We start from the raw sequence: 14,140 nt of genomic DNA on the forward strand, positions 1-14,140 counted from the left end.
CACGGAAGGAAAGGCCGGGCGGGGGGCGGCCCCCCCCCCTGCCCCTCCACTCCCTGCCGCGGCTGGCTACCGACCCCAGCGGCTCTTCCCATCCTTTGCTTCTATTTCTTCCTCAAATCCCATTTTCATCACAGGTAGTTACTTGGCTTAACGAGACAAATCCGAAACCGCAGGCTCCCTGGGAGGGGGGATTGCTGTTGAGCTCAGGGGGCTTCTGCTTCCAACCGTAACATGCATAAGGAGTCATCTTCTGCTTCAAGGAGCCAGCTAAACTTTAAAGGGATTAGAACAGAATGGTTTCCTCCCCATCTCCCTCCCTCACGTATGCGTCTCTAACATAATTAGCTAGGTGCCTCATAAGGCAGGGACGGATAAGTTTTTATTTTTCAGTGAACAATTGTCTGTCAGAAAAATGCAGATTTGATGAAGCTTAAGTGCTTTGTGGGATTCCATCAATTACATCTCAAAATTCATTGGGAAATTAGGAGAGCATTTAATTTTGACAAGGTTGAAGTGTTTTGGTTTCCACCGCCTAATTTTGTTTTTATTTCAGGCTGTACACTGCGATAACGCAATATATAACATAAAACTCCAGATGATAATGTTGGAATTAAATGTTTCCCCCTCCTTCATAGAAAGGAGATGTTTCAAATCAAAATATTTTAGAATTTTCACATATGCAGGGGATTTCTGCACAACTTTTTGGTTTGAGCTGAAACTTCCAAACACCCAATCTCCTCCCAAGAATATCAGTTCTCAGCATCATCCACTTCATTTTGAAGTACTTCCCCACTCCCCTTGGTCCCCAAGCCACCCCGGGTGACTTGTGCTGGAAGGAGGAGACCGGAGCAGTAGCCACTGCCCCGTTCCTTCATTTCTAATCCTATTTCTCCCTGAAACGGTTACACTCTTAAATTAAGCTGTTTCTCTGCCCCGCTTTGGAGCGGCTAAGGAACAGCCCATCGTTTTGATGTGGAAGAGAGCAAAAGAGAAGGATTAGCTCCAGACAGGCTGCACTAAGGCTTATACGCCTGTGTGGACCACGCCAAATTTCTCTTCCTCCTCTAAAAAGGCCGGGACCGACACCGCACCAGTGTCACCGTAGGCAGCAACTTCGTTAAGAGACTCTGTAGCAGATGCTCTCCCTTCTGCATGCTGCTGAGCCTGACAAACTCCCTCCTGCCTGATGGGCTGACCCCCTGATCGGGAAGAGGAACAGTTCACATCATGCTTGGAGCCAAACTATACTTTCTTCTCGCTCATATTAGAAATAGATCTGTGCTAGAGGAACCCCAGCCTGTGAGCAGGGAGATGGTGAGGATCAGCAGGATCTCACGTCTGTGCAGAACAGCAGCGCCCGCTGCCTGTGCTCGGGGGGCTCTCCTACCTCTTGCCGACACCTCTCCCAGGGTGGGACGGATCCTGGAGCACAGCCACACTGTGAGCCAGCCCTTCCACATCCACCTGCAAAACATCTTTGGCCTCTGTGGAACAAGTCACTCTCTTCTGACTTAAAAGACTAACTCACCAACATCTGCAGGCATCACAGATGTTGCAGAACCATCAGACCACACCACCTGCACCCACCTGCAGCTGCGCCGCTGCGGTGAAGCTGCTCACTCAGCAGTGAAACAAGGGGCCTAATTCTGCTGCTACCTCAGCATGAGACCCCGAGCTGCCTTCCCCACCACCAGCTGGGCAGCTCATGCCTTTCTGCATCTCCAGGAGGTCCTCACGGTGATGAGACCCCATCCTGAAAGGCACCACGGGGCTCAGACACGCACCTTCACTGCACGCCTGTCCCTTCCACTGCGTCCTCCCGCAGCGATGCCGAGGATACCCAGCGTGCACTGGAGGGGCACCATCCACCTCCTGCGCCCAGCTCATGTGCTAAGACCAAAGCTTACTTTCCTTGGGAAAAAACACCTCACCCCTCTTATTCCCCTGGGACTGCAATCCTACCTCACTGGGGCTCGCAAACGGGCACAGTCATGAGGCAGCAGTTTGAGTGACCCCCCTTCTCCCCAGGCGGACGAGAGAACTGGCATCAGTAGCAAAGCCAAGCTGAGAGACAGGTGGGGAAACCTGAATTTAAGCCAGGTTACAGGTGTTTCCTTCAGTCCCTCAGGGCTAATTCACAGGTTTTCATCTCAAATTATCAATCACCAACACATGAGGGTCAACCACTTTCCCTTCTTCAGCATCCTCCCTTCTGGCTGAGCAGCTACCACCGTGCTGGTAGAAGGGATCAGCGATATACATTCCTGTACTGGCAATAACCTGACTTATTCCTCTAGCACGGCTTCTCCTGGTTTGCTGTGATCCCTGCAAGATGGTATGGAATGTACACTAGACTCAAAGTGCATCTAGTGCGATCTAGAGCTCGCTGGGATTTTGTTTTCTTGGGAAATGCCCATGGCTTCCCCAGACCGAACAGCAATTCTGGGGTGCAACAAGGAAAAGCAGCAAGGAAACAGGTTTTCTAGAGCTTGGGGACTTTTTTGTTGTGTTGCAAGGTAGGGCTCAAAGGCAAGGCTCCCGTTAGCAATGCCAAGGTCTTAGCAAGGTTGCAGCTCATACTTCTTAAAACTACCCAAACAAAAAAAAACCTCCGATAAGAAAAGAACTGCAGAAAACCTTTATGCACTAATGCCACCTACTGGGTACACGTAAAAATAACAGAAAAGCCATGCAAAGAGGGGGAAAAAGGGCCCCATGGGAAGTGCGGGATGGAAGCTGGGGAGCTGTCACCCCTCCGGGTGGGGACCCCACTGCAGAGCCTATGAGGTCTTCCAGTGACATCTCGCACGCAGGATTTTAGGATTTTAACTAAGCAAAGGGACGGCCTCTTTTCTCCTTCATAAGCCCAAGGAGACCGCCCTCAGAGAGACTCCACCACGAGCTGCAAGCAACTGCCCTCGACATTTCAGCCAAGTCCTTTTAAGGCCAAACAATTAGGTAATGGCAGAGTCCACGCTGCTAAAAAGCCCGAAGCTAAATGCATCCCCAGTCCTCGCAGGATTACTGGAAGCTGTATTAAGGGTATGAAAGAACTGGTAACAGATGATGATTATATATAAAAGGAATAAGAAATCTTTGAGATTTTTGCTGTTCCCTGGTTGAGCTGCTAGGCTCCAGCTCCGCTGCGTATTAATTACTTACAAGGTTGCATGTATATTTTATGCTCAATACCTGCCTGGAACATTTGTTGGATTTAGCCTTGATTGATGAACCACTGATTATATACTTCTGTGGTCCTTGGCAAATTAATAAACTGTTGACTGGTAAAGATTAACAACATGTCATGATTTGCGAAACAGTGTCCAGAGTAAAGCTGAAGCAAACCTAGTGCTAAAATTAGTACGCGAATGCTCCCTGAACTCTATAAAAAGGGGATAGCTTAATTAAATTACATCCCGATATTGCCCACAGCACTTACCAAATTGGCAAATTGAGTTCACAGCAGTTCAGCTTTAAAAATAACTGACATCCCTGCAAATTTGCAGCAAATGACCCCATCCCTGCTGGCACTGGAAGCCCAGCTCACACCCGGCAGGGGCCGGGCGCAGGGGTGGGATGAGGAGGGGACGTATTGCCCAGCGCAGGGGTTGGTGCAGAAGGTGCCACAAGGTCGCACGCTGAGGCTGCGGCAAGCTCCGAAACTCAGCTCCCATCACCTGCGACCCCACTCAGTGCCACCAGCATGACCCGGGGCTGGGGGCAGCGCTGCCTGCCCACCCCTTAGGTTCTTCCCCAGATCGACAGCCACGGACCACAGGCAGTGCCCCCCAGACCTCTGCTTGCACCCCTGCCATTGCTGGGGACCTACAAGCAGGTGATGAGCGTAAAATATCGCACGGGGTTGGGAGAGCCGGGAGGGATGGAGCACTGCTCCCCTGATGTCAGTCCAATGGGAAGCAGGGAGCGACGTGGACCGGAGGCGGGATGCAGCAGCCGTCTCCCAACTCCCCCTGGGAAGCTCAGCTCTGCTGTCCTCAGATTACAGCTGGGACTGGGGAGCTGGGGGTCTTCACCCCACGACCGGCAGCTGCGGAGAGGGGCAGAGCAGCCTCACGCTTCTGCAGCAGGGAGAAAAAGGGGTGAAGAGCAGAGGGAGGAGAGACGGGCATCTCTGCGGCCATCTCCTGTCCCCATGGGATGCACGGCCCCGGGAGCCCGGTGTGATGCAGGGGGACAGTGGGTCCCACGGTCCTGTGTGTCACCTCTCGCCCATGGCTCTCGGGGAGGGGATGCACTCCAGAACGGCTCCCGCTGCTTCTCCTTTCTCCCCCTGCTGCCTGCTGTACGCCATTCGTTCTCTTTACATAAAGCCTCATTTAGACATTACAGAAGCGGGGTGGGTATTTTCTCCGAGTGACACAGTTTTCAATTTCTGCCTCTCCTCACGCTGGCGTGGCGAGAGCTAGGCCTGTAATTTATTGACAATTTCTATCTTAATGTATCCTGACTTTTAAAAAGAGGCATCTGTTCCCAGCGGCATGGGGTGATCAGAGCCCCAATTGCTTCTGACAGTGTCCAGGAGGGACGTTGGTGTTCAGAGCAAAATTACACCCCAAAAAAATGGGGAAAAACCCCCAAAAGACGAGAAAGGCAGCTACTCCCTGGAAAAGGGAACAAAAGAAAACAGCAATGGGAAAAGAAAGCAGGAAAAGGAGAGGAGCAGCAAGGAGGAGACAGCACCGGGCTCGGTGGGTAACACATCAGGCTGTCGTGCTAAATCGCCTTAACAAGCAACCGGAGAAAGGGATAATGAAAACGCCACCCCCAGGACGGCACCGCTGCAGCCTGACCTTTCCCGGCTGCCATGTATAAACATCTTCAATAAATAAAGAGACACTTAACTCCTGCCTCTGCCGAGACGGGAAGGATGAGGTGATGGGGCCTCTGCCCGCGGCGAGAGGGCAGGGGATGGGGCAAAGGGGTTTCAGGGGGCTTCGCAGCAGCGGGCGTGTGTTTGCAGGGCAGGCGGAGCGGGTGACGAGCTCTGGACCCCCTCGGGGGTCACCACCTGCTGCCTGACGGCAGACAGACGGCTCCGACAACAGACAGACAAGAAGGGATGCTCCAGGTTTCCCCCAGTTTCCCAAGGCTCTGCCCCCGTGTCTCTGCGTGTCGTACCAGACTCGCGCAAGCTCCACACGCAGGCAAGTGGCGACTTTGCTGTCAAGGTGAGATGGGTTAGAGCCGGGGGAAGTGCTGAGTTCTGCCGCAGCCCCCGTGGAAGAATGGCGAAACCCCTCTGTGCATCGATAGCTGGGAGTGATTCAGAGCCTCTGCTCAAAACTAACGGTCTAGGGTCGACGCGGTCTTCTGGAGGGGAGATTGCAAAACCTGGGACTCAGTAGGTTGTCTGGCAAGACATGAGGACGTTCAGAAACAAATCAAAACTCTGAGGGTGTCAGAGGGGCCCAGAGGGGGAGAGGATGGGGAGATGCTTCATCTTTCTCCCACGCTGGGAAGCACAAGGCAGGAGAAAAAGTGAGACTGCTTTCAGCCTGTGCTTTCTTGACAAGCAGGAAAATGACCATCAGCCTCAAGCATTTTGCTTCTGCTCATCTGAGCCCCCGGGCTCATTCCCTGAGGTCCTTAAGGCATATGTGATTTGTCATGAAAGCCCCAGGGGTGGGAGGAATCCACCACCAGCACACACATCCCCTCAACCACATCCCCAGAGAGGGAGCAGGCAACATCCCCCTCCGGCTTGTCCCCAAAACAGACGCCAGCCCCAGGGGCCGGCAGCCACAGTACCTACCACGCAGCCCGTCGAGTCCACCTTGCGATCCGAAACGCACTTGAAGTTGCGGGTACAGCCACCATTGTTGCGGGAGCAGTCTCGGACTGGCCCGAAGGAGGAGAGCAAGTCATTGATGGTTTCAAAGTAGGTGGACAGCATCGCTTCTTCCCTTGGAGAGAAAAGGCACCGTTAGGGCTGGCAGGGAGCTGGCAGCGCATGGCACAGGCGGGGCAATCCACAAAGAGAGCTGCTCTGGCAAAATGACAGCATTTTGATTAGCAAAACCGAGTCAAAGGAAGCTTCCAAAGAAAATTAAGGCTTTGTGATTACGTTGTATATAATAAATTTGCTGCATAACTTTGAGATCCTTGATGAAAACCAACCAGTTATGGGGTTTCAAAGATACTATCTACCATTTTCATGCAAACTGGCAACTAAGAGATACTTTATTAGTAGCCTGGAGCTGTGTGTGAATCCAACCCTACACTAGACAACAGCGAATCCATAACAGTGGATTCCTGAACGTTTCACAGCTGGGCCAAGCCTCCCAGAGCACCCACACCTCGTCCATCACCTGGGGACACTGCCAAAGCTGGAAAGCCGTATGAAACTTGGTTTTGCACTTGCTGGGATGTGGATGTGGAGGAGGCTCATACCTATGCTTGGCTCCGGGGGACGGGGGACCTGGAGCAGGGGACGCAGCGACGGGTGCAGGCACTCTGCTGCACTGCTCCAGCCCATGACGGCTCTGCAAAGCCCCGGGCACGGCCACATTGTGACCCCCCTCTCTTAAGCAAGCAAGAAGCGTAAATGCCTACAAATTCAATGGCCGTGTAAAGCCTTGGGAAGCTCCCAGCCCTGCTTCTCCGAGCTGTGCACACAGCAGATTTTGTCTGTGACAAAGTATTCAGGCACTTTGCTTTCTGCTGGGTTCCCGCAAAGGGAACGCAGATGCTTGTCGAGAGCCTTAAGCACATCCAAGGTATTTTTCATCTTCAAAGCACAATTTATATATTAACCGATAACCCGCAACCTGTCTTGGGCAACGGATCCCATCACCCTCTTAACGACAGGAGAGAGACAAAGCAGTTTACCCAAGATCACAGAACAAGTCAGTGATGGAGATGGACTTGACCTCCACAGGCTATTTATTAGATCTTCATACACAGGGGGCTGCAAAAAACACTGACCCCTCTGACATTAAAATAACCCCCTAAGGCAATACCAGGAGTCACAGGAGGGTTTATTCCCCTTCAGTATCTCCCCTGCTCTCCCATCAGCACCTAAAAAGCCGCACAATGACTCAATGCCTAGGCTACCCTCCCTTTTTGGGGGGTTTTTAATTTGAAAACCATGTGGTTGGCAATGAAACAGCGGTGGAGGAATATTCAGCAGCCCTTGAAGACCACAGCGCTGCTGTCTCGAACCAGCACTGCATTATCTATCGGTGGAGGGCCCCTGCGCGCACACACGCTGTCACACTCATGCACACAGCCCTGCCAACACCAAACGCTTGAAAAAATCATGAGTCAGGCATTAAAAAAAAATAATAATGAGATTGGCATAAAAATGATGAGATTTTAAAAATAAATCAATCACTGGGTTGTTTTTTTTTTCCCTCCCCTAAATTTGCCTTCTGCTTTCTGAGCTTTTAGGGCGTAATCAAGCTTTTCCCTGCAAACTTGAGGGCTAGAAACTACCCAGAGACCAAACCCAAAGAAATAAAGCCCTACGCAGTATTGAAGTCACGATTTTGCAGATTCCAGATTTCCAGGCAATCACAGGATTCCAGAAGCTGGGACTTTCAACAAGGAAAACACCATAAAACCAGCAAGGACTTGTAAATTGGCACGTCCTCGCTTGGATGGAGGTGGAGGGCAGCTTCTCTGCTACCGTGGGTCAGGGCGGATGAGTTATCCCAGCGCCGGGGTAGCTCCACGCCTACCACGGTGCCTCCGGCTGCATCGCTGCCCCATGTAGCGAAATCATGTCTGCGCTGCCTGCTTTCACCCCAATTAAAGCTTCCCAATTAACTTTTCCCTCTTGGCGATCATGCTTCCGACATTCCCCCTCTCTTGGCCCATCTCCTAGATTTTCCAGCATATTTGGAGCTGAATCTCCCTCTGTCCTTTCTTGGTCATGTTTCAAACATCTTTAGAGGCCCTTTTCTATTAGCACTCTGTTCCCACCAGAATTTGCAGCTCCTCCGAAGTGAGGGAGTGAGAAAGGCAGAATATATTAGATCAGGGCATCTATTTCTGCTGGAGAGATGGGGGTGAGAAAGGGCATATTATTTACTAACCAAAAATGCTGTTTATTAACATAGAGAGAATTAGTTAAATAAAAAAACAACAAACCATGACAACTCCTCCACCGCCCACCCGGAAAGCTCAGCCCAATCTGGTCCTCCCAAGGGGTTTCTCATCGTAGGTGGACTGCAAGGAGAACCGTGTCCCAGTCCTCCCTCCTGGCTTTTCCATTTGGCCACCAAACAAGCAGACCCTCCTGCAGCTCCCACGTCCCTGAAGGGGAAGGTGAGGAGCTACAGCTGTCCTGGGTGGTGTAAAGGAGACCCCGGGGCCGGATCCTCGGCCGGGGTAACTCTGGAGAGCCAGAGTGCTGCCGGGAGAAGCTGGCTCATCCCGCAGTGCGCCGTGCTCCCGGGCTGGGGCTGGCAGGGGCAGCTCATCACACTTTTAATTAAAACCTGGAAGCACAAACCGACCTTCTGCCCTCGGGAGGGTGGAGGACAGGAACGGGAACGTCCCTCTCCGAAATCATGCCTGGCGTAATGGATGACCCCCCGACAAAACATGGGCAGGGCCTGCCGAGCCGGAATGAGCCGTTAAATGTATTAAAATATTAACCTAGCTGGAAGGTGGGGAAGAGGAGCCGGGGAGAAGTGTTCAAATGTCACCTGGGAGAGGAACGGGGTTGACGGTGCTGCCTGCAAATGGAGGGAGACTGCTCGGCCGGATTGCTTCTGTGTTGGCTGTCGTTAGATTAGAGGAGCATCACTTCAACGCGGTGCCCTGGCAAGGGGGATGTCAGTAGATGAGAGGGCTGACGCGATGCTCAGAGTGAGCTGGGAGCAAACTTTGCTTTTGTTTGCCTCCGGAGGGGCTGGCAGAGCCGGGCTCAGCGCAGGCAGGCGCTGCCGGGCCTTTGGCACTTCCAGCCTCAGTGGCTCCTTTTAATTTTAGGGGATGAAGAACAATAATTGATTACTCACCTCCTGCAGTGACAATGGGACAGGCAACATGTGGCACGGAGCAGATGATTTTCCACCCACGCAGCTCTGGCGGTGACCCCTGCCTGTCTCTCCCTGACTGTCCCTCCCTGCCTGCTGTATGGGACCACAGCCCCCAGCCCCCAAATCCCAGAGCTGTCCCTGGAGAACAGGCAGTGCCGACAAGGCAGGAGACACTTGAGGAGCGATGGCAGCGTCTGGCCACCACTGCATGGGCAGCCATCCCTCCCCACTGCCCGGGCACACCAGATTAGACCAGCCCTTACGGATGAATCACTTTCCCTGCAGTAACGAGCTGCCTGCAAAAGAACAGCTCTTTTCTCTTGTTCTCCATCTAGCTGTATTGAATTTCACCGAGTGACCCTCAGATCCGTTCTGACAAGGCAGGACGGAGAAGACGGGCTCTGCAGTTAACGCCGTGCCTGGAGCACACCGGAGAGCCGGGGGAAGCTGCCGCTGGCCCTGGCCGGACCCAGGCACCAAAGCCACAAGGACCAAGCAGGGCTCAGCGCCCGGCGTGCTGGGAGGACAGGGCAATCCCCCACCGCCCTGAAGCAGATCCTAGGTCCCATCAAAAAGGGCATTTTGGAGCGAGCGACCTAATTTCTGGTGCCAGATTCTCTCCACCAGCGCACGCATGCCTACAAACACAAGCACACGCTCTTTCTCTAACTCTCCCGCCCTCCCAAAGACACACACAGATGCCCAAATGACACACTTATAAATGAAGTGCACTCCGCTCTCTACCAGGACCCGCTGATGATACACAGCCTCAGTAAAAGCCCCTTTTCTAACGACTTCTATTGCCACAAACGGTCAGTGCGATGGATGACGGCAGGGCTCTCCACCTGACTTGGCACAGCTCCTGCGGTGCAGACCACGGCACCCATCCTCACCCAGCCCCGTGCCACCTCCCATCACCCGCACTCACCTCGATTCCCTCAAAAATACTTTTCTCCATCCTCCCTCTTTGTTCCAGGCCCTCCTTAATGAAGCAGATTCAGTGACAAATATTGCTGGGGTTTATTTATTCATGAAATACCAACACCATGAAATTCTCAAAGCCTCCAAAGCACTCATCTCAGAATAAGCTCCTGAGCTTCGTAGTGGCTCTTCTCTCCAGCTCATCCTGGAAGGGGATTAGTGGGTGTTATCCAACTCAGCTGCCCCCTTTTATTCCCTGCTAATGGTTAAAGACTTCGGTACCTGACAAAGTTAACCATCGCTGAGAAAAACAAAGAAAAGGATGTGAGCTGGGGACTAAGCCAGTGCTGCTCTACTATCTGATCCCCGAGCTGTGTTTGGAGAAGGATCAAGGGGTTCATGAGTTTCTAGAGACACGGCCCACTAGCAGCAAACTGTGTAACCTGCAGCTTCATCCCAAAGGCGGGACTGTACAGAGCAGGGACCTAAAACCACCCGGTGCAGCCCAGCCAGGATGCCTCACGTCCAGCACCTCGCACTGCTTCCTACTTCCATTGGCAAGACCCCACTCAACAGGGAACTTAAGAGCTGATGCACTTGCAAACCAGGACAGACCAATTTACACTCAGATTCTGCATTTTTCAGCCTGACAGCTGCTTGCCTGAGCAATTTTGACCAGCTCTGGCCACAAAACTTCTGCTGTGCTGCAAGGCTCGAGAAAGGACTGGTCTCCTCACGGCTAAGAGCCCACCAGAGAGGTGTCTCCCTGTGCAGACTTTGCTCCCTTTTCCCATTATGCCCAGCCAGGGCTTAAACCTGGATGTCCTCTGCCTTTCACCCTTCTTCTCTGCCCCATCAGGTCATCTCACCCAGAGCTGGCTTTACCCGGAGGGACCCTCAGCTTTTGCCCCGTGGATGCTCATGTGGGACCCGTGGCTGCTTTCCCCTTCTAGTCCCCATTACAACCCCATCCAGCCCCGAAAGCTCAAGCCGAGCATCTGTCCCTCCGGAGCAGTTTCCAGGAAGAGCTGGATGCCTGCCCTGGGGGAAAATGCCTCCGAGGAGTCCCCAAACACAGCCCCAGACCTGCAGCAGCTGAAGTCCCCGTCCACGTGGCAGGTGGGTTATCTCCTTGCCAGCAAATGCTCTGTCTGAGCATCACTTGTGCTCTCACCTGTTCCACTCCTGTCTTCCTCCGCTCCTTTTCTCTTCTCCCTCGCATCTCTTTTTCCTCCAGTAAACCCCTGCCTTCCTCCGCTAATCCGGCCAACGCTGAAATCATTAGTGAGGTTGCCAAACTCCTTCTTGAGTTTCAGAGTAAACAGCTCAAAGATGTTAATGGGATTGGTGGAAGTGGGAGCCGCACGAGCCTTTTTGCTGTGCAAATGGTTCTGCCTCTGTTTGTCTGCGGCCACGTGGGCTGGAAACTCCTTCACCAGCCACGAATTGCCAATGCTGGGTGGAAGATGGTGAGCCAGAAAGGGTAGGTGCTTTCAGTAGCGAGCTTGAAATATCAAATTGGAGGGGGAATTACAGACCGTAGCAGAAGCAAAGTTAACCCAGCCCATTGTCCCCGGCTTCCTTCACTGCAGCACTTGGCTGTTTTAAGGCTGGGAAGGGCTCAGGGCGTTCACACAATGCTCAGCAAAATTCATCACAGAAATGGGCACGAAGGGTCTGCATCACAGAAATGGTCACGCGTACCCCAGCTGAGGGTGCGCTGCAAAGCTGATGATCACATTTTTTTATATAAGCATTACATATAAATGATAAAAAAACAAATTACATCTGCAAAGCCCAGCATTCAGAAGTGAATTGTCAGGATTTGACCAGCATATGGGGCTGGGACCCCGGCTGCAGGCAGAGCCCTCGGGACCCCAAGGTACCACCACCCGCAGCCCCAGCCCCGCTCTCAGCACATGGCATTCCCTCCCACCTGCAAAGGCAGAGCCATCCCTTCCCCTGCGGCTTTCCCCTCCCGGGGACTCAGGACCCCCAGCATCTCACGAACATTAGTTCATTCTCACAGCTTCTGTACTCTGGGTATTATTTTCTTCATGCTTAAGACGGGGAGCCAAGGCAACCAGATTAAAGGTGCTCACCACTGTTGGATGTCCAACAGGAGATGCTTTCAAAATTATTTTTTGTACTTTCAGCACTTCCCGTGCCCACGGTACAATTCCAACCGGGTCTGATTGCACCACAGGCTCAGATGTTCTGTACAGAGGGCCATGCAGTTAAACACCCAAATTACGATGAATGTATGGTCACCTCAGAAAAGTGGTCTCCGATTTAAAGACAACAGAATATGTTTTTTCCAGGATTTCAACCTTTTTCTTTTTTATTCTGCCTGCAGCAAGAGACCATTCTCTCTACAGCCCTCTCCTGCACCCACTACACCATTTCCCACGTCTATACTGAATGCAGCAACCATCTCCCACAGCACCGAGCCACGAGCTATCTCCTGAACAAGTTCATCCACGCATTGACCAAGCTGGGATGCTCTGGAAAAGTTAATCTCCAGCCCTGGTGCTGGAGGACCCGACGAGGTTGTGGCAGCTTCTAACCAAGGGACTTCACAGTCTGAAACTCTGGCACACTTAAGCCCATGCCTTCAACCAGGTTTCTTAGCGTGGTGCCTGAAGATGTGTGTGCATGGAGCGGACATATTATTTTATGCAGAAAAACTGAATTTTTGCCCAGCACACCGACAGACACTTTTCAGCCACTTTAATAGTGCTGGGAGGTTTCAAGAAAAACCATCATCCCGGTCCTAAACTGGGAGAAATCATCCTTACTTGAGTGATGTTGGAGAAGGCACTTCAATGGAGCTATGCTCACACACCACAGCTGATCAGCTGCTTACTGTAAGTTTTCCGGGTAGTCTCACTTCTTGTGGTAATACTATAATAAACACTCGCAAAAACACTCTCCCAAAAACCTTGAGGTTGAAAGTGTGAAAAATTCCCTACCATGCTTCAATACTTTGCTAGAGATTCAATAAAACCATCGTTATGCCAGAGCATTTTGAAGCTCACCTCAGCAACCAGAAAGGCCAGAAATTTAATTACAGCAAAGCAAAGCACAAACAAACACACCGGAATAAAAGAGAGCTCGGAAAGCATGCAGCACACGTCCCGGGGGATGCTGGGGCTCGGCAGGGCCCCCCACCCTGCTGCAGCCCCCTTGGAGGCGGCACAGCTCTGCCATATGAAGGACCAGGATGTCATGGATGACATAAACAAGACAGTTTTAATTCTGAGCATTTTCCCCCTGTTTCAGGGAAGTATCGCGGTCGCCACTTCAACCCCGCGCGAGCCAAAGGCAAACACAGGCGATGCCAGCTCGGTCTCCCAGGCAACCTCGGCCTTGGGAGGTTTAAGAAAAGGCGCACAAGCCTTAATAGGGATGATAAACCAAGGTCAGTAAGCGTGCTGGAAATTACACGTGTCAGTGCCCGCTTCACCGTGGCTCGTAATTAATCCCAAATTCGGCGGGTTGCATTTCCCGTGTGGCGATGTTATGGTCAGGATGCTCCCGTGCGTCAGGCACCCCGACGGCAAAAGGTGGGATGGGATGGAAGCTTGGAGCACAGCAAGTGCCCTCGGTGGGAGAGAAAACCCAGACTAAGCACCTGGGGACACCAGCCGGGAGGAGAAACAGCACTGCAGAGCATCGTGTCCCACCCCGGAACGTCGCAGCAAAAGGGATGGGCATTGCCCCACATCCCCACCACCCCGTTCTGCATTTATTTAAGATACAGCTTTCCCAGCCACCTTCGAGGTCCCAGGCTTTATCCTCCCGTTTTATATCTTTTTGGAGTCCCAACAGCCATGTCCTGGCAGGTCGCAGGGGCTCAGCCCTGCCACACTGCACCAGGCAAATGTCCCCGCTCCTGCGCGTTTTCCACCTGCTCCTCACTAGCTTCATCAGGAGCTAATTCTTCAAGGCGGGGATGTGGCTCTCCTCATTTCAAAGGTGTCCAGCACAGGCAAAACTACTTTCCCCCTTCCATGCAAATGCAGAGCCCCGGCTCCCTGCTGCTATTACCACAACCGCTCCTAACATCCCAGCTGATGTTTTCAGCTTCAAAGGAACCCGTTTGCCTCTGTTGGCTGTATCGCCAGCCAGAGCCAGACATACCTAATTCAGTTTTATTAACTTTAGTTATTAAGTTGTTTACCTATGAAGCACACAAAGTTATCTGAGAT

The 14,140-nt window shown here is 52.3% G+C and overlaps 1 protein-coding gene across 1 annotated transcript in view; it reads right to left on the minus strand.

Annotated features, from left to right (window-relative positions):
- Nucleotides 1-14,140, minus strand: part of ASTN2 (astrotactin 2) — a 308,249-nt gene that overhangs the window by 162,074 nt on the left and 132,035 nt on the right. The window contains 1 exon segment of the mRNA XM_009319305.1: nucleotides 5,774-5,924. Coding sequence (XP_009317580.1) covers nucleotides 5,774-5,924 — 151 coding nt within the window.

Source organism: Pygoscelis adeliae, unplaced genomic scaffold (genome assembly GCF_000699105.1).
Source record: "Pygoscelis adeliae isolate BGI_AS28 unplaced genomic scaffold, ASM69910v1 Scaffold270, whole genome shotgun sequence".
NCBI classification, from domain to species: Eukaryota; Metazoa; Chordata; class Aves; order Sphenisciformes; family Spheniscidae; genus Pygoscelis; species Pygoscelis adeliae.